The 19,356-nt window shown below is 40.3% G+C and overlaps 1 protein-coding gene across 5 annotated transcripts in view; it reads right to left on the bottom strand.

Annotated features, from left to right (window-relative positions):
* Nucleotides 1-162: 162 nt before the first annotated feature.
* Nucleotides 163-19,356, bottom strand: part of LOC144061896 (potassium voltage-gated channel subfamily KQT member 5-like) — a 93,715-nt gene continuing 74,521 nt past the window's right edge. For 2 of the 5 annotated variants that reach the window (XM_077582812.1, XM_077582811.1), the window contains exons 11-16: nt 18,930-19,038; nt 16,723-16,854; nt 5,542-5,658; nt 4,954-5,043; nt 4,229-4,355; nt 163-3,745 (exon numbers count right to left, since the gene is read on the bottom strand). In XM_077582812.1, the coding sequence (XP_077438938.1) occupies nt 2,894-3,745; nt 4,229-4,355; nt 4,954-5,043; nt 5,542-5,658; nt 16,723-16,854; nt 18,930-19,038 (1,427 nt within the window). In that variant the 3' untranslated portion in view covers nt 163-2,893. The remainder of the gene's footprint in view (nt 3,746-4,228; nt 4,356-4,953; nt 5,044-5,541; nt 5,659-16,722; nt 16,855-18,929; nt 19,039-19,356) is intronic. The other 3 variants (XM_077582815.1, XM_077582814.1, XM_077582813.1) reach the window with 2 other exon arrangements.

Below are 19,356 nucleotides of genomic sequence, written 5' to 3'. Positions count from 1 at the left end.
TAATCGACTAGCAGATTCTTAAACGTGAATTATTTTTTTCTTTATTATTCAAAGTCTTCAATAAATATTCTCCAAAATGAAGACACATACATATAGAGTAGTGTGTCAAATTTTCAAGCGCTACAGACGCCACCGTGCTTTTTGTATTGCATCATACCCGAAACAACATTAACACTGCATGGCCTGTTAGGAAATACTACATACAGCCTTGTTACAAGGCAAACAAGAAAATATAAAAGGTAGATTCAGAGTAGTTCTTGACAAGTTTAATTTGATTTAAGTATATTGTGAATCAGTCCATGGGCAATCTGAGACTAAAGCAAAAGAAGAAGTTGTTCAGGGTTGAAATATGAAGACAATTTTGACAAGAATCACAATTTTTTTTTCCACAAAAATAGGTTAAAATTGAAACACAACACTGAGGTCTAGTGGAAAGATAGCTTAATTAAAAGCAATAAAAAGGAGCAGAGTAGTTTTCCAATCCAGCTCCAGTAACAGTCGCCACAAAGCAGAGAAAATATTGTATTGTTATATATACTGTGTATGTTACTGCTCCATGTGTGCAAAGTAGCAGTTGTTTGAAAAGTGTGATTTGGAAACAGGAGTTCACTAATAACCTTTTAATATAGCAAAATATATCTAAACAAAATACACCCAAAAATATGCTCCACGCTCTGATTCGCCATTCTGCAATTAAGAGGTGTGGCTCAGCGAATGGTCATCTCTTTACGTTGGGCCCACCGGCACCCAAATACAGGGGTTATCAAAAAAAAAAATTCCTAAAATTTAATAATAATCTACAAAAAATGTATCTAATAACCAAATGGCAAAACAAAGAAAATTGATTATAGATATTTAAAATTCCTTTTTTTTTTAAAGTGTTCTTTGGAGACAACATGCAGTGCAGAGCCTTTTATCTTTCTTGTAGCGTTGCGACATGTAGGATACATCATTTATCTGCTAGTCCACGAGCGACTGCTCATGTCAGATTTTTTGGCATCCAAATCAAGCAACCATTTAAGTTCTCTGGTGTTTTGAACAAACTCACTGAAAAGCCATTTGCGCAATTATGTATTTGATATCTTTCACATCAAGCTAAAGGTCCATGTACTGGTACACTCATTGCCCTTACTCGTAAGAAAATTTAGCGTACAAGTAGACCCACTATGTCTTACCAGTAATGTGTTTCGTACTACTAGTGCCACATTTGGCCATATTAGTAATCAGTTAAACCTTACTTGTAAACTACTGTGCCACACTTGGAACATCACTAAGCACAACTGATTAGGATGTGTGATGCACTAGTAGCCTCCTGAACCATACTAGTAGCACCAACTCCCATTAGTAGTTTTGCCTTACTATTTACATGTACCTGTAGTTGTCCTACTAGGAAGCCAAATTAGAAGTTGGAAAAAAATGTTACCAGTAGTGTTAGTATCATTAGTGTGCTTAGTTGGTCTACTAGTGCGCTATTGGAATAAATAGTCTAACTTCCATAAAGACATCGGAATACATACGGCATTGTCATGCTAATTGCATGTTACATTTTTTTTAGGCCTGTGTTATGATCATAATAGTTATTATTCTGCGTATTTTAGTTTAGCATGCTTTCATTCACTTTTTAAACACAGCATGATTAAAGACATTTGGTAAAAGACAGACAAAGAGCATGAGAACAATAGCACAAGTCAGAATTCATCTTTACATCGTTGAGTCTGTGTGAAAATTTGCAATGGGCATAATAATCATTTGCTTGTAATTGATAACTGATGGTTGATCATATTACCATTATGATTCAAGACAGAATGTCATGAGTCATAATGGCGTGCACTACTCAGCTTCAACCAGCAGAGGCGCAAATCAGTCACTCTCAAATGCAATAGGTAAAGATGAGCTACATCCACACAGATACCCTCTGATCACCACTAACAAATACAAATTAATAATAATAAAAATAGAATTGATGGTTAGTTGTCCAAATAAATGTATTAAATTTGGTCAACACTACTGTTTTTTTATATTAAAAAATGTAAAAGAAAATATTCCCAAATTTTACAATTGTTTTAATCATGCAATTAGGCTCCTAATCCCCACTACACACATTTTTTTTTTAATTTTAATATTCTCATTAAACCATTTTATTCATCCCACTTTCATAGTTTTATAATTATATTACTTCTGGCTGACATAACCATAACCTTATCTGCTTTTAATGTTAAACTATTTGAAAAGTTTCTTACTCCAACCCCCTCCCTCCCAAACCCTATTCTTTGTATATTAGATTAATTCTCCAGATGTGGATTACTTCCATAATTTGCCTGCATTTGCCTGACATACATTTGGCCACTTTTACACATAAACTACCGGTACACATAAAATGCTTTCGGGTAAAACTATAGGATGAACTTGAAACACGCTATTACCTTTAGAAAGCAAGTAAATTTGAGCTTCTCTGAACTGTTGAGTGTTTTCATACTTTTTGCACAAGAATAACCTTTTCAAATAGAAAATTAAGGTCTTTGCCGCCAACTTGTGGCATCCATTGGAAAATACAAAACTTTTTGAAAGGGCGTCACAGATTTTCTTTTTTCACCGATACCCAGTGAGTTGTGTTTTTTTTTTCATTGTAGTGGGTTTTTGGATTATCCAGAAATTTCAAATGAAAGCCCATTACCCCTAACTTTTTGCAAGTAGTGTATTTAGATATTTGTTTTCCTACTAAGTACACGGAGTGAAATTAAGTTGATGAAAAATAAAAAAAATTAGCAAGAAATTGAACATTCACAAGCAAGGACAATAAGTCATTTCCTGTAGAAAGGCTTTAATGTGGCCTCCCCAAGAGTGGCAGACAGTCACTATGTATGTGTGTGTGTGTGTGTGTGTGTGTGTATGGTCAGGCCAGCTGTACATGCGGCGACTGATCAAGGAAGTCTGAAGCGAGCACATCTTGTTCCGCAGTTGGGCTCCTGTCAGAGTCCGAATGGCCGACGCCGCTCCCCAGTTTGCGCTCACAAATGAAGAGCCTGCTCCCGCTCCAGTCGTCACCGCCGTGTCGATTAAGATCGTGCATGGAGAGGGACTTACCAAGGGCGCCCCCCCAGTTGGGTGCCGACGGGACGTCGCCCGGCGACAACATGAGCAGAGGGTCCACCTCCAGGCTCACGTGTCGCCTCCAGGTGGCATCGTACTTGGAGCCAGGCTTCTCCCGTAGGTGCACAAAGCTGGTCTCTTTGCCGGGTCCCACCGCGACGGAGGGGCCCGGGCCGCTCCTGTGTGCCACCACGGCATCCGGAACGGGGCAGCCCAGGTGTGAGGAGTGCATGACAGTAGGTAATTGGAGGGTGAAGCCCCCCGCAGAAGGCGGTGGAGGAGGAAGGTCGGGGAAGTGCGCCCGCCTAGTGCCGTTGGGGGTTACCAGTGTGGGGTAGGGGCTGTCGGGCGGCAGCAGGGGCGACGGGGACAGCGAGGAGGTGGACGGCGGGTAGGATGGAGGCCCAGAGTCCTGGCCCTCGTCGCTGTCGGCCGGGGCCAGGATGAGCCGCAATCCCCTCCTGTGGGTGTTGCTGTCGCTTCCCTGCGGGGAGGGCGGGTCTCGGTCCAGAATGGAATTCGGGTAGTCGGAGTCGCGGTGCCGGTCCAGCTCAAAGAGCGGCATGGATGAGAGGGCCAAAGCAGACGGACCTCTCTGCAGGACTTGACGGTATACGTCCAGAAGGGAGTCCAATTTGGACTCGATGGAGGAAACCTGGAAAGAGGAAAGAACACTTGTATACAGTTTGAGAACCAACCAACTAACCAACAGACCGTTATGCTTAATAATTAGGCTGACAAACTAACTAACAAACTAACTCATCAACCAATCGACTAACTGATGGATGGATGAACAGATAGACCAACCAAGCAACCAACCAATGGAGAAACCATCCATCTATCTATCTATCTATCTATCTATCTATCTATCTATCTATCTATCTATCTATCTATCTATCTATCTATCTATCTATCTATCTATCTATCTATCTATCTATCTATCTATCCATCCATCCATCCATCTACCTATTTATAACTAACTAACTAACTAACTAACTAACTAACCGAGGGACCGTAAATCTAACTAAGCAAATAAGTCTGACTAACCAACCAACCAACAAAGCATCCATCACCCAAACCAACAGATTGTAAATATTGTGTTCCATGTGTGATGTTTTAAAGCTTTTCCCCCCCTCACCTGCCTCTCCACTTTACATACACGTCCCAGCATGCTGACGCCATCGGGAGCATCTCCATCCGGGTTCAGTTTGTCCCTCATCTTCTTATCCACGGCAATTTGGCCTTTTCCCAGGATTTGATCCACCCTGACGCACACAAATACAAACACACAAACATTGGTGTTAACACAATGAAAACTGGTGGTGAGAAGTCCAGGCGACGGTGGACTTTCAATTTGAAGAGCAAATCTAGATGCTAGGGTTAGTATAAAACAAGGGGGGGGGGGGGGGGCACACTACATTGCGTGATTGCGGTTATAGGAATGTTTACAAAAACATTGAGGTATTGAAACACCACATCTTCACCCATGAACGTGCATTTGCACAAGTCATTAAACAAAAGCACAAGTTACAAGAAACATTTCATTCTTTTTAAACACAACCCTGCTGTTATGTAATTTTTTCAGAAACAGCAAAAAATGTGCTTGGGTCAATTTGACCCATGGCATTTTTAATGATCCCGAAGTATGATCAACTCCATTACACTTTCACATTTTCAAACACTCCATTCTCATCTATCGCTACTATTTCACCATCAAGCAAACTGCAACCGGCAAGGCAATTAATCAATGAACTGCACTCGTTACAGCAAAAAACAAAAACAAAAGAAACGGTCAAGACAAATGGTAAAAAGCTAAAGAACTAAAAATCCAAATGTTGATGATGGAAAAAAATGAAAGGCAACCCTGAGGCCGAGCTCTTCTTCCTGTTGCCGCAATTGTAATGCAGGGCGGGAGATGACATGTTCCTGAGTCGACCACTCAAGTTGGCCTGCCTGGAGACAGCAGAAACACCAGCGTTACCCACACACCTGCCATTAAAATACATTACTATTATTTTTCTAATTATGATAATGATATGCCATCAACAAAGCTCTACAATATTAAGCACGGCATAACTGGCCATTCCACACACTTAGAGAAATCAGACACTAATTTATGTTAGTGCAGTTATACGATACAATAGTTTGCCCAACAAACACATTAGATTGTGCAAGTGTATCTAATGTTATGGCCTGTGAGTCTATAACACGCAATGGAGGTACAAAGGCAATTTCCTGGCTTTGGAAGTAGACTAAAAAAAGCCCCTTTCACACAATCTGTCAAACTGTTTGTGTGAAAGGTACCAAAATAGAAAAGGGGGAGGAATTAATTGCCTTTGTTCTCTGTGTGAAAGTGTGTGCTTAAGGGGCTTAAAAACACTGAAATTATAATTTGTAGACATTAGTGTTGTGTTAGTTGAAGGTGCATGGGACAAGCTGAGCGGGTCTAACCCCGGTGCAGATGACTTTCTCCGGGCCTGACTGTAATACAAATGCAGGGACGGTGAGGAAAAGGTCTTGCCGGGCCTGCTGAGGGACCTCGGAGCAGGACCTACAACTGTATCTAGTCTGAGGGAGACAGATTGCAGTGGATATGCAAAAGACAACATGCTGCACACTGTTGGAATGTTAGGTTTTAGCGATATCACTGATGAGAATTTCAAAAGTTTTTTCACCACTTGTGCAAGTCCATTGGAACAAATGAAATCTTGTAAAACAAACAAACAAAAAAGAAAGTAACATGATTCATTTTTGTAACCACATATTAGTTTATTTCTATTTCACCTATGAAAAAATATTTTTGTTGTTCAATTTAATAACCTTCACATGCCACACCGCAAGGGGGCAGTGCTAGTTATTTTATGCCAAATGGGCTCTTGAGAGAGAGTGAGTGTTGGGCGGTGGTTGTAACGATGGAGGGAGCAGAGTGCAACGGAATAAAGTGGTCTGAACTTGAAACAAAAGAGTTCTTATTCCATCTAACATTGGTAGCAGAGGATGGTTAGCAACTACAGAGTTCCGCCACTATTTGAAGAAGGAAAGAAGGAAAACCCTACCCTACGAAAGCTTTGGCGCTATCAAGTAGGGTGCTAGAAACAGCGATGGAAATTCCAGTAGACGAACTAAATGATGACACGGGAATGAACACTCTATTTGCGAAACTTGATGGGTTGTTCCTAAAAAAAGAACACACTCAGACCCTAACTGAGATCATAATGAAAGTCAAAACAAGCACTGGGTGCAACTGGAGCACTGCTATGGACTGGGCTTTGATGGCAAATAACTGCATGCAAAGTGTTCATGGCTACAGTCCACATCAGCTGGTATTTGGACAGAATCCCAATCTAACTTCTGTGTTGATTGACCAAGCACCTGCTCTAGAAGGTATCACAAAAAGTGAATGGGTCGTCAAGCATATTTCAGCTCTGCACGCAGCAAGAAAGGCTTTTTTTAGGCCAGCCAGGAGGAGACGGAGATTCTGAAGCTTGGACGCATGCGCGAGATGCTGTGACTATCGCGAGACCTACAGCGAGACCGGGAAACCCCAACATGGCGGCGCCCTGCTGCTAAAATAGAATTAGCTCTATTATACTAAACTAATCCAAATTTAACCATCATATATCTTGCCTTTCTTTTTTTCCCCTCTCTTTTTCATCCGACAGATTTGGAATACCACCCAACGTGGAGGACCTCGAACGCTTCATCGACGCATATTTTTACAGCTGCGCGATGGAGAATCCTTCCGTCGAGAAACTGTCGAGAAAACCTTCGAAAAAGAGGAAAAATGATTCAGCGACGGACACGGAGAACCTAGCCACTACGGAGGTTTTGGTCAGTATGCTGGAGTCCATAAATAAAAAATTAGAGGTCCTCTCTCTAATCAGCGAGGACATCAAAGAATTAAAGGTAAGTATGGAATTCTTCAGCCAACAAGTAAGTGATCTCCAACGAGACAATGCCGAGTTACACTCTACACTCGTGACTGTTTCAGCCGAGTTAGAAACCGTTAAAAAGGAAAATAAAACGCTAAAAGAAACTGTTCTGGATATTCAATCCCGTAGCATGCGGGAGAATTTAATATTCTCAGGAATATCCGAGAATACCTCTGACAATCCAGAGGTTGAGATAAAAAAAATTATGACGACGTCGTTAAAAATTCCTCAGGAGTCGGTAAATAACATCTCTTTTCACCGGGTACATCGGCTTGGAGCCCCTAGGGGCAACAGACCCCGTCCTATTATCGCCAAGTTTGAGCATTTTAAACAGAAAGAATTTGTTAAAAGTAAAGGACGGGAGCTTAAAGGGACCTCATTTGGAATGAACGACCAATTCCCGAGAGAGATTAATGAGCGGCGAAAGGTACTGTTTCCTATAATGAAACAAAATAGGCAGGAGGGTAAACGGACTGCGATGGTCGTCGATAAACTATACATCGATGGCCAACTATTCCGGAACCCCAACTCCACTCCCTGGCTGTTCTAAATGGCATTGGTGGAACTAAACTTTGTTTGATTATTAGATGTATACATATACTGTATATGTGGTTATAAAACCTTAAATATGAATACTCATTATGTTTAGGCGATATTATAAATATATTATTAAATACATAACTATATCTAAAGTATATTTAAACAAAAAATCTCGCTTAGGTTACCAGTTATTGGTGTATTTTTATGTTTAATCCCCCGTTAACTTCCTTTACTTTTACCTCCCTACCTGTTTTTTCACTGTTATATTTACTTACTCGTCACCTCATATTTTACACAAATTACATAAACCACCTAACCACTTTGATTCTATCCTATAACATACTAATATTGACAAATGGCCTATGCAGATATATACACAGGACTGAGTCTATATTGTCTGTATGCATAAATTAGTTCTGGTTTCCTGGAATGTTTGTGGCGCTCGCTCAGAAGCAAAAAGAATAAAAACTTTAGACCATCTCTTAAAATTAAAAGCAGATATTTGCCTCCTACAAGAAACCCACCTACAAAAATCTGAAGAAAAATTACTTATTGATAAGAATTTTAGCCAAGCGTACTCTGCCCCTTATAACAGTAGACAAAGAGGAGTCTGTATACTCATACATAAGAATTTACTCTTTACTTTAAATAATACAATAACAGACCCAGAGGGCCGATACATTATTATTCAGGTGACTATATTTAATAAAATATATACACTTGGTAATTTATATGCCCCTAATAATGATGATCCGGCCTTTTTCCATGAATTTTTCTCTCAGCTGTTTGATTTAGCAGCGAACTCTACTATTATTATTGGAGGAGACTTTAACACAGTCTTAAATCCATTAATTGACCGTTCTAATAATACAACATGTAGGCGATTACAATCTACTAAAGTAATAGGGTTATATATGGATGACTTTGGCCTCGTCGACAGCTGGAGACTTAAAAACCCAAATAAGAAGGAATTTACCTTCTTTTCCGCTGTGCACCGGTCTTTTTCAAGAATTGATTATTTTCTTACAAATAACTCTATTGCTGATAAAACTGTTACAAAAATACATCCTATTATTATTAGCGACCATGCACCAGTCTCCCTTTCCCTATAAGTTGATTATACCTTTAAACCACCACCGACATAGCGGTTTAACATCTCACTGCAAAACGACGCAGAGTTTGACAAAATTATAAGAAAAGAATGGGCAGACTTTTTGGAAATAAATGACTCCCCAGACCTATCGCCATCTCTTCTCTGGGAAACTGGGAAAGCAGTAATTAGAGGTAAAATTATATCATATTCATCTTATGAAAAGAAACAGGATCAAAAATCAGAAAAAGACTTGGAAGATAAAATTAAACAACTGACGGATGAGTACGCAATAAACCCAAATAACCAAATATGGACTGACTTACAAAATACAAAAATACAGTTAGACGATATGGTAACTAAAAAGACAGAATTTATAATACAACAATTGAGATATAACAACTTTGAATATAATAACAAATCAGGTAAATTTCTTGCAAACCAACTTCAACGCAATCGGGAAAAGTCTCTTATAACGGCTATTAAAGGGACAACTGGTGAATGCACACAATCACCAGAAAAAATTAATCACATTTTTTATAACTATTATCGCAACCTATACTTAGAAACTAACAAGCCTAACCCTGCGCATATTGAGGCATTCCTCAGTAGCTTAAATATACCTCAGTTAACTACTGAATATAAAGACATGTTAGATGCGCCACTTACTATAAACGAGTTGTACAGTGCTCTAGATAGTATGCTAATGGCAAAGCACCTGGCCCGAATGGTTATCCGGCTATATTTTTTAAGCACTTCTGGTTAATGCTTGCTCCACTATTCTTAAGAGTAGTAACAGAAATTAAAACTAAGGGTTACATACGCCCACACATGAATAGAGCAGCAATTAAACTTTTATTAAAGCCAGAAAAAGACCCCACCCTTCCATCAAGTTACCGTCCGATTTCACTAATTAACACTGATATTAAAATTATCACTCAGGCTTTCACATTTAGACTAGAAACAGTAATCTCGACAATTATTCATAGCGACCAAACAGGCTTTATTAAAGATCGGCACTCTACTAATAATATTAGGAGACTCTTTAACCTTATTAGCATGTCACAGCGGCATGATAAAAAGGCAGTTATTATATCATTGGATGCAGAAAAAGCTTTCGACAAAGTTAACTGGTCCTTCCTCTTTGCTGTTTTAAATAAATTTGGCTTTGGGAAATCATTTATCCACTGGGTATCAGTATTATATGATTCTCCCAAAGCTACAGTTACTACTAATGGGATTATATCTCAGAGCTTTACTTTACAGAGAGGCACAAGACAGGGATGCCCACTATCCCCTTTATTATTTGCAATATTTATTAAGCCACTTGCATTAGCCATACGCCAGGAAAGAAGGATTCAAGGAATTCACTCTGGGGTAACAGAACATAAAATTAATCTATATGCCGATGACATCTTACTTTATTTAGAAAAGCCAACTACTTCGCTAGGGGAAGTATTTAACTTAATAACTAAATTCTCACAGTTATCAGATTATTCTATTAACTGGACAAAATCAACACTTCTACCTATTACAGAAAATTCATGGAACCCTGCAAGCCAGGACCCACACTACTCATTTCCTATAGGTAATTTAAAATACTTAGGCATAAAAATCTCACCTAAATTAACTGATTTAATTCATTTAAACTTTTCTCCACTTCTGGATAACATTTATAGTGACTTGGAGCGCTGGAATAATCTTCCTTTTTCTCTAATAGGACGAATAGCCACCATTAAAATGAAAGTTTTACACAAAATAAACTATTTTTTCTCAATGATTCCATTTAAACCTACGGCTAAATGGTTCCAGTTGTTGGACTCAGCCGTTACAAAATTTTACTGGAATAAAAAAAAAGCAAAGATTAGTCTATCTACTCTTCAGAAAAGTAAATCCAAAGGTGGTCTAGAGGCACCAAATTTTATGTACTACTATATAGCTAACCAGCTACAATATATCGTTCTATGGGCACAACCCAACAGAGACACTAACTGTTGGTTGGAACTAGAACAGAAGGATTGTAATAACCTCAGACTTCGAGATTTACTCTTTATTACAACATCGATTAAGCGTCATAATTGTTTTAAAAACCCAATGATTTCCGCCACCGTGACTGCCTGGTGGAAGGCACTAGAATTGACAAAAGCCCAAGTGGAGCCCTGTGGGCTTTCTCCCCTATGGCATAACCCCGACTTTCAACTTAACAACCAACCGTTTCATTTAGGTGTGTGGGAGCAGAAAGGAATTACACATCTTCACCATCTCATCTCAGATAATATGTTTATATCATATACATCCTTGCTCCAAAAATACAATATAAAAAACGGAATTTTTTTACATTATCTACAAGTTAAAAATATGATAAAGAAAAAAATTCCAACACTTCGGGGTACGCTCCAACCACCTGTTTTAGCTAAAGATATTAACAAGCTTTCTCCGACAACAACAAAAAAACTTTCAAAAATATAGAAGTTACTTTCATATACTGATAAAATGTCTTTACCCATCTCGAAATGGGAGACAGACTTGTCTATAGCACCGGAACCTGACTTTTGGATTCAAGTTTGTGAAAACGCATTTAAAATGACGAAACACACAAATTTACAACTTATCCAATATAAAATTATTCACAGAACATACATTACTCAATATATGATGAAGAAAATGGGACTCTCAGACTCCGACATTTGTCTCCAATGCTTACAAAACACTACAGACACTTATGTTCATGCTTTATGGTTATGTACTCCGGTTATGTATTTCTGGACTAAAGTCTTAGAAAAACTTTCCGCTATTTTGGACTGTAGGATACCTTTATCTCCAAACTTGTGTTTGCTAGGTGACCTAACAAAAACTGACTTACCACATAAACAATTTCAATCTACACTTGTAGCCCTTACTATCGCTAAAAAAACAATTCTTGTTAACTGGAAAAATAACCAAACTCTGAATATCGACCAATGGTCTAACCTCCTTATAAATCACATTTTAATGGATAAAATATCTGCCTCAAATAAAAACCAAATATCAAAATTTATAGAAACATGGTCTACGTATATAGAATTTTTTAACCTAATTCTGGTTACTTAATTCTGTCTGTTAGCGAGAGCCACTACATCGTGATAACTTACATTGATGTTTCTGTATTTGGCAATTTATTATTATATTATATTATTAGTATGGGATTTTTTTTTAATGGGCTTTAGGTGAACTGATGAATACACACGCACGGACGCACATGCACATGCTCACCCACATACAAAAAAATATATATATATATGTATATATATATATATATATATATATATATATATATATATATATATATATATATATATATATATATATATATATATATATATATATATATATATATATATATATATATGTGTGTGTATATGTATATATATGTATATATATGTATACATATTTTAAAAAAAAAAGAGAAAAAAAAAACATTTTCATTAATTTTTTTTTTAATTTATTTGTTTTTTTAAAAAAAGGAGAGCAATGATGATGTCAAATCGAATGAACAATACTGAGCTCTCCTGAAAAAAAAAGAAAAAAAAAGAAAAAAAAAAGAAGAAAGGCTTTTACTGAAGCATAATGTTCGGAGAGAATACAAAGAGCACTAAAGAAACAGGTGCGTCACACAGATGAGAAGTTTGAACTTGGTAACAAGGTTTACTACAAAAGAGGGGACTGTCCTGAATGGAAAGGGCCAGGAGTGGTCATTGGACAGGATGGTGCAGTTGTTTTTGTCAGACATGGAAGCATCTGTGTTCGAGTTCATCAACTCAGACTGAAGGAATTTACTCAGGAATATGATTACGACTCTCAGATTACCTGTGATCAAGAAAACAACAACAAGCAACAGTGTGCTGTTGATATGACAGATGAGCCGGAAGAAGAGACACATGCTGAATGCAGTGAGAATAATCTATTGCCCGCTATGGAAAACCCGAGGGCTGAAGGACAAGATCATGGAAGTAGCGTCAATTTAACTCTTTTACTGCCAAGGACGTTAAATGACGTTTAGTAAAAACCTACGGAGGGCCGCCAAGGACGTTAAAAGATGTTCTCCAATTTTTTTTTATTTTTTTGGGGGGAAACGGGTGGAGGAAAGCCTTGGCCAGCTGTGGTGAAAGTTTCAAGCAGATCTAGTTAGCCTAGTGACTATTTTTGGCCCCTAGATGGCAGCGATGACTCTCTTTTGACAAGATTGGGTAGGCGTCAGTAGAAGACGTGAGGCGGAGCTAGAGGGGACAATGGCTGGGGATGGGAAGCGAAAATGGCGACCGGTTGCAAGCAGCTCACGCTTGAGCATTTTTTTCAAAGACGAAAAGCATCAACCAGTGCTAAAGAGCACTTTGATGACGACGATGATCATCATCGATGATGATGATGGTGACTCCGAGGTTGGAAGCGTTGACGCGGCAGGAGAAGACGTGAGGCGGAGCTAGATGGCTGAGGAAGCGAACAATGGCGACCGGTTGCAAGCAGCTCATGGACCAATGCTAAAGAGCACAGTGATGACGACGATGATCATCATCGATGATGATGATGGTGACTCCGAGGTTAGTACCAAAAGCAAGGCTTGTTGCAAGAGGATTTGAGAAGCTGCAAGTTACAGAGCTACAAAAAGACTCACCAACCTGTGTGTCACTGAGGCTTCTTGTAGCAGTGATTTGTCAAAGGCATGGCAACTTCATTCGATGGACATAAAGTCAGCCTTTTTACAGGGTATGAAACTGTCTAGAGACATTTTTGTCAAATCTCCTCCTGAAGCAAACAATGCAGGGACACTAAAGAAATTAAAGAAGTGCATGTATGGCTTGGCAGATGCCTCTTTGTATTGGTACAACTGAGTAAAGAATATATTAATTGAGGCAGGAGGTATTACATCCAAAGTAGACCCAGCAGTTTTCTACTGGCAGGACAATGACAAAAATGTAACCTCGCTTCTCATGTTTTTTTTGTTTAGTTTTTCCTGAAAGAGCTCAGTATTGTTCATTCCGTAATCTTACCGATTCGACATGTCATCATCATTGCTCTCTCTCTCTCTTTTTTTTCTTTTTTTTATGTGCTTGACAATGTGCGTGTGTGGGTGTGCATGTGTGAGTGCGTGTGAGTGTGTGCTCATTAATTCATCTAAAATCTATTAAAAAATCCCATACCGTTCACCTAAAGCGAATACTTCAGAATCCCGCTAGAGTCCCGAGGAAGGATCAGGGAAAAGAAAGAAAAGTGAAATCCAGCACCGACCAGACATCACCTACTACCCACCGGGTTACCAACCAGAATCTTTCACCAACCCCAGAAACATCTAAATTCCAACAAATTAGGGAGACCTCAAGAGACCAAAGGAAAGACTGAGGAAAGGATAAATGAAGCAGAGTGAGATCCACAGACATCAGCCTCCGATTCAACGATCAGAGGAAGAAGCACAATGTGTTTGAATTTCGGCAGATGCTGGTGTGGTGGATCTGGCATGCATGAAAACCTCCACCAAAGAGGGGAGCCGACGACAGAGTAAGCACAACCTCCCAGGGCCCCCCAGGCCGCGGCAGCGCCAAGGCACAATCCCCGGGCCCCGCATGGGCCACTGGCCGGAGAGCAAACCCAGGAGCCCGGAGCGCATCCCACCCCAGGCCCACCAGGCACCCCGCCGCGGCGGCGACTGTGGACGCACGCCGGGCCCTTCCCGCGGATCACCCCAGCTGCGGCACTCCGCGGCGGCCCTTCTTCCCCCCTCCTCCCTTCCCGGCCGGGGAGGTCGGGCGGGGGAGTGGGAGATGACCAAATGTGGGGGTGTGGTAGGCGAGACAAGTGACACCCAGAGATTTCCATGTGATATCTGTGATCGCCGATTCTAAACGGCTGTTGGTGTCTCCCAACATAAGCGGCTCGCTCACCCGGAAGAGTGGCTCAGGATTGTTGGGGATAGGAGAGATGCGAAGAAAAAGGTGAGACGGAAAATAGAGGACGAATTTGATTCGGAGGAGACAACTGACCAGGTGAGGGTCAGCAGTGGCGGGGCTGTTTAGTCATATCATGACGATGAGGCTATCGCTAAAGCCTTCACAACGCATGAAGGTTTTGAACTCATTTGCCCTCCCTAGGCTTATTTATCAGGCCGGTCTAGGGAAGGTTAAAGCAACAGCGTTACCTCAGGTCGACAGGTTGGTTCGGAAAACTGTGAAGCAATGGCTCCACCTTGCAATGCTTACGTGCAACGGATTTCTCTATTCAAGAACAAGAGATGGAGGTATGGGGCTTCTCAGGTTGGAAAAACTGATCTGGGTGATACACCGGGGATCGGTGATGGGGATATTGCCCGGGTGACTGTTAGAGAGACGCCTAGTTTTCCAGACTGGCATCGCAAGGAGAGCCTGTCCTGGTCGGCTATACAGGTCCAGGGTGTGGGCGCAGACATGTTCCGAGGTCACAAATTCAGCAATTTGTGGCTTGCTGATCCCATGGCCGTGGGTTTCAAGCAGTGCCACTTTTTGATGGAGCAGGCATTAAGGGCAGGTGTGTACCCCACTCGGGAGTTCCTGGCGAGGGGTCGGAGCAAACTAGGGGCAGCCTGTAGACGTTGCGGGACAGAGCTCGAATCGTGCTCGCACATCTTGGGTCAGTGTGCTTACACCCAACGGAACAGGATCCGATGGCATAACAAGGTGTGTGAGCTCTTGGCCACGGAGGCTGAATGTTATGGTTGGGTCGTGACCAGGGAGCTTCAAGTAAGGACTTCTGAGGGCGGCTTCAGGATCATGACAATTTTTCTTTTGTCGGTGTAGATTTTGTAACTTCTGACAAAAGAGTGAAAATACATCAAGACACATACATTGCACACTTACAGCCTATACCCATGTCACGAGCAGCTGAGCAAGCTTCACCTATTACTGAGGAAGAGAGGGATCAGCTCAGATCAAAGATAGGGCAACTTTTATGGGTTGCTAGACAGGGCAATGATTGATGCCAGTAATCTGACTTCAAATGTCAAATGTGCTACCATGCAGACCATTTATGAAGCAATTAGAGTTGTGTCTAAAATCAAAACTAAGACAGTTGAGTTGAACTTTCAACACCTTGGAAAAGATGATAGCCTGAAGTTGGTTACATTTACTGATGCATCTTTTGCAAATCTCTACTCAAGGTGGCTACTTCACTGTTCTGATGGGTGAAAACTGACTGTTTTCTCTGATTTCCTGGCAGTCAAAGAAAACCAAGAGAATTGTCAGGAGTACACTTGCAGGTGAAACACTAGCAATGTCTGAGGGAATTGACAATGCAACATTGCAACATTATTCTCTGAACCCTATGCTGGTAGTACTGAGCAACCTGTACCAGTAATCTGTGTTACTGATCATCATTCTCTTATGGATGCACTGAAGTCTACTAAATTTGTTGCTGAAAAAAGGCTTCGCTTGGAAATCAACTCTATTAAAGAGCTCATTGAAACCAAAAGGGTTAAAAAGGTGCTGTGGTCAGACACCAAAGAGCAATTGTCAGACTGACTAAAAATGGACCATCTTCAACAATGTTACTCAAGGCTCTCTATGAAGGGCATTGGAAAATTGTTAACAACCAATTTATTGTTTAATGGTTACACAGCTCAGTATTTGCATATAACATATTTATGTTATAAATGTGTATAATGTTCATTAGATTTTTGTTTGTTAGTTTTTTTAAGACACTGAGATTGTTGTTCAAATTAATAACCTACAAATGCCGCACTGCAAGGGGGCAGTGCTACTTCTTTTATGCCAAGTGGGCTCTTGAGAGAAAGCGAGTGTTGGGCGTGATGTGAAGTGGTCTGAACTTGAAACAAGTGGAGTTCTTATTCTATCTAACAGTTTTTTTTCCCCCCAACTGAATTGTACATGGTATAGATCTCATTAATGGTGATTAAAAACAATAATTATATTGGTCCCATTTTTTGTTCTTCACAAAAACATGACATATGAACAGGGGTGTGTAAACTTTTTATATCCATGTAGAAAGAGAGAGCCCACAATATAGATGAGGCTTAAGAAAGAGGCAAAATGAAAGCAGCGGTCTGACCTGGCCTGGAGGCTCTTGATGCGACACAGCATGTCCAGGTGTCCTGCAGAGTACTGCTCGATCACGTCCTTCACATCGTACGGACGCAGCGTCTCCTTGAACTTCTTCTTGGCTACGTGGAAACTCATGATCCTGACCAACACACACAAATACATTCAATCGACAAATGTCCATGGAATCGTACCAAATTATACTGTAGTTTTTTTGTACTTATTTCTAACGGATGTCAAATTTAACAAAGTCCGTTTTTGTAATAACAGTGTTATATTTTTTTTCATTTAATGTCTATAATAGGGTGAGAAGTTTTAGTTTGATATATTTGTGCTGCGGTTTATTACTTTCTACACTGATGACAGACAGTTCAGCTTAAGCTTTTAGATTTAGCCCTAATCTTTTCGGCCAGCTAAAGCATTATAAAAGTATTATGAATATATATATATATATATATATATACTGTATGTACATATAGTATTGTATGCGTATATGTACTTGTATATATATTTGTTGATGTTATTTGTGTGCGTGTGTTTATGTTCTTTTCACAATTTTAAGGCGATATTGGTGCTATCCGAATACATTTCAATTCAATTCAATTCAATTCAATTCAATTCAAATTTAGTTACAAATGTTAAATGTTACAGTGGACTATGGTAGAGGGGACTTTTTGACGCATAAAGCTCCTGTCCAATACATAGAGCCTGCAGCTGTAGCAGCTAAAAGAACCAGCAGAGGGTAGCAGTTTCATAGCGCACAGCTCACTGTTCCTTCTTGAGCTTAACAAAGCAAACACTGCGTGAAAATCAACTTCACCAGGGGAAACCAAAGAACCCTGGTACTCGAGTGTGTGACGTGTTTACCGGCTGAATAATATTGACGTGGGTAAGACGATCTGCACATTTGCTTTGTTGACCCCCGCCTAATTCCTGGTGGGCTCTGCAGTTGCCCGCCTTCCCCGCTGAGAGGTGACAGATGAGCCTCTGTTGCAAAAGTACCCACCGGGGTGAAGCTACCTCGGACCCTCAACCCGACACTCTGGGAAAGCTTGCAGGAGGATGAGGCCTCGTGGTGGGGGCAGGTGGTGGTGGCACCTCAGCAGTCAGACTTTCTCTCAAATTCTTTACTATAACTAACTATCATGGAAAAAAAATGTGTGTGATTTTTGCAGGGAGGGGCACAAAATTATTGGGATACACCACTTGATCAATGAACCAATCAGAAGCTGAATTGGACCCACCTAGCCATCTTAAAAAAAAGGGCTAAAACTCATTAGAGTGTCAAGTGACTTTTGGCAAGAAGTGGAGTACACACTGGACTGGTCGCTAGTCAATCGCAGGACAGTTAACTCATTCAAACCCAAAAATGTATTTGAATGAGTATAAATATATTTTTAATACTTTGTCCTTCAGCCCCCAAAACATATTCATACGTTGTTTTTTTTAATGCTATAGCATACAGAAAACTTTGATACAGCTTCTGACATGAAGAGGTCACTTAAGGCTAAAACGTTATTACAAAAACGGCCAGCAGGTGGCAGCAGAGTGTAAGAGATAAGCTCTTTTTGCCAGTGTTTTCAACAGGTTTGTAAATAACGATGAGACTTAGCTATATTCTATTGTTAATTGCTGCAAAACGGAAACAGATACAAATATACTTTTTTTTCCTGATGAATGGAGAGACTCTAATCTTTTTTTTTGGTAGGTTCCATATTTGTACAACAATTTGTTTGTATAACAATAGAACAGAATATTTCGTGGACCTTGCAAAATCAGTCAAAATTCAGTAAAAAATGTCTGGGAGACCAAAAACAAAAAAACAAACTCACTCAATTCGGTCTGCTTTTTATATAGCTGAATCAGGGTTCAGTGTCTTGCTGAAGGACACTTCAACATGGTCACCAGAGGTGAGGATCAAACCCACAACCTCGCGAATGGGAGACAACCACTATACCACTGAGCCATGCAACCCCATTCACACCTATGGCCAATTTATAGTCTTCAATGAAGCTAACTGAATGGCAATTGCATAAAATGCAGTGCAGTGGTGTTGGATATTTTCAAAGCATAGTAATTCCACTCTGCTTGATGTTTCTTTATTCCCCACCTCAACCCACACCCACCCATCTCCACAAGCTGAGAGGCATCACGCTGCTGCACAGTTGTGTTGTGCTGCTTTCCGTGAAGTGGACGAGGAATCTTGAAAGGTCTTACCTGACAGCTCTGATGACCGCCTTGATGGGAGCGGACAGGTCCTCGGCCCTGATGTCGCAGTGGCAGCCTCGCTCGTCCTGGGAATCCTCCGTGGTCATGCCAGCGTCCACTGGAAGAACAAAAGAAACAAGATCGCGTTTGTCAAAGTTTGATCAGAATGTTTGGAAAGTCCTTTGAGCATTTTATTCAGTATCCCTAACTTAAGGTAAGGTCAATGTAGTAAGACCCCTGCTGTCGCATTTAGTCGTCTCTTTTGCTTTACATTACGAGATTTTTGCTATGTCTCAAAACACAGTTTTGTCAAGTGGATTTATTTTTGCAGACACATACACACACACAAAAATGAGCACACATACAGTAGCAGATTGTGCAATGTGGTAAATCTGGTGCAGCCTTCTTCTTACTGCACACTGTCCTTTTCATAAAC

The sequence above is a fragment of the Vanacampus margaritifer genome, chromosome 12 (genome assembly GCF_051991255.1).
Source record: "Vanacampus margaritifer isolate UIUO_Vmar chromosome 12, RoL_Vmar_1.0, whole genome shotgun sequence".
NCBI lineage: Eukaryota > Metazoa > Chordata > Actinopteri > Syngnathiformes > Syngnathidae > Vanacampus > Vanacampus margaritifer.
Note: the sequence above shows the minus strand (reverse complement) of the source record. Positions and strands in the feature narration are given on the sequence as shown.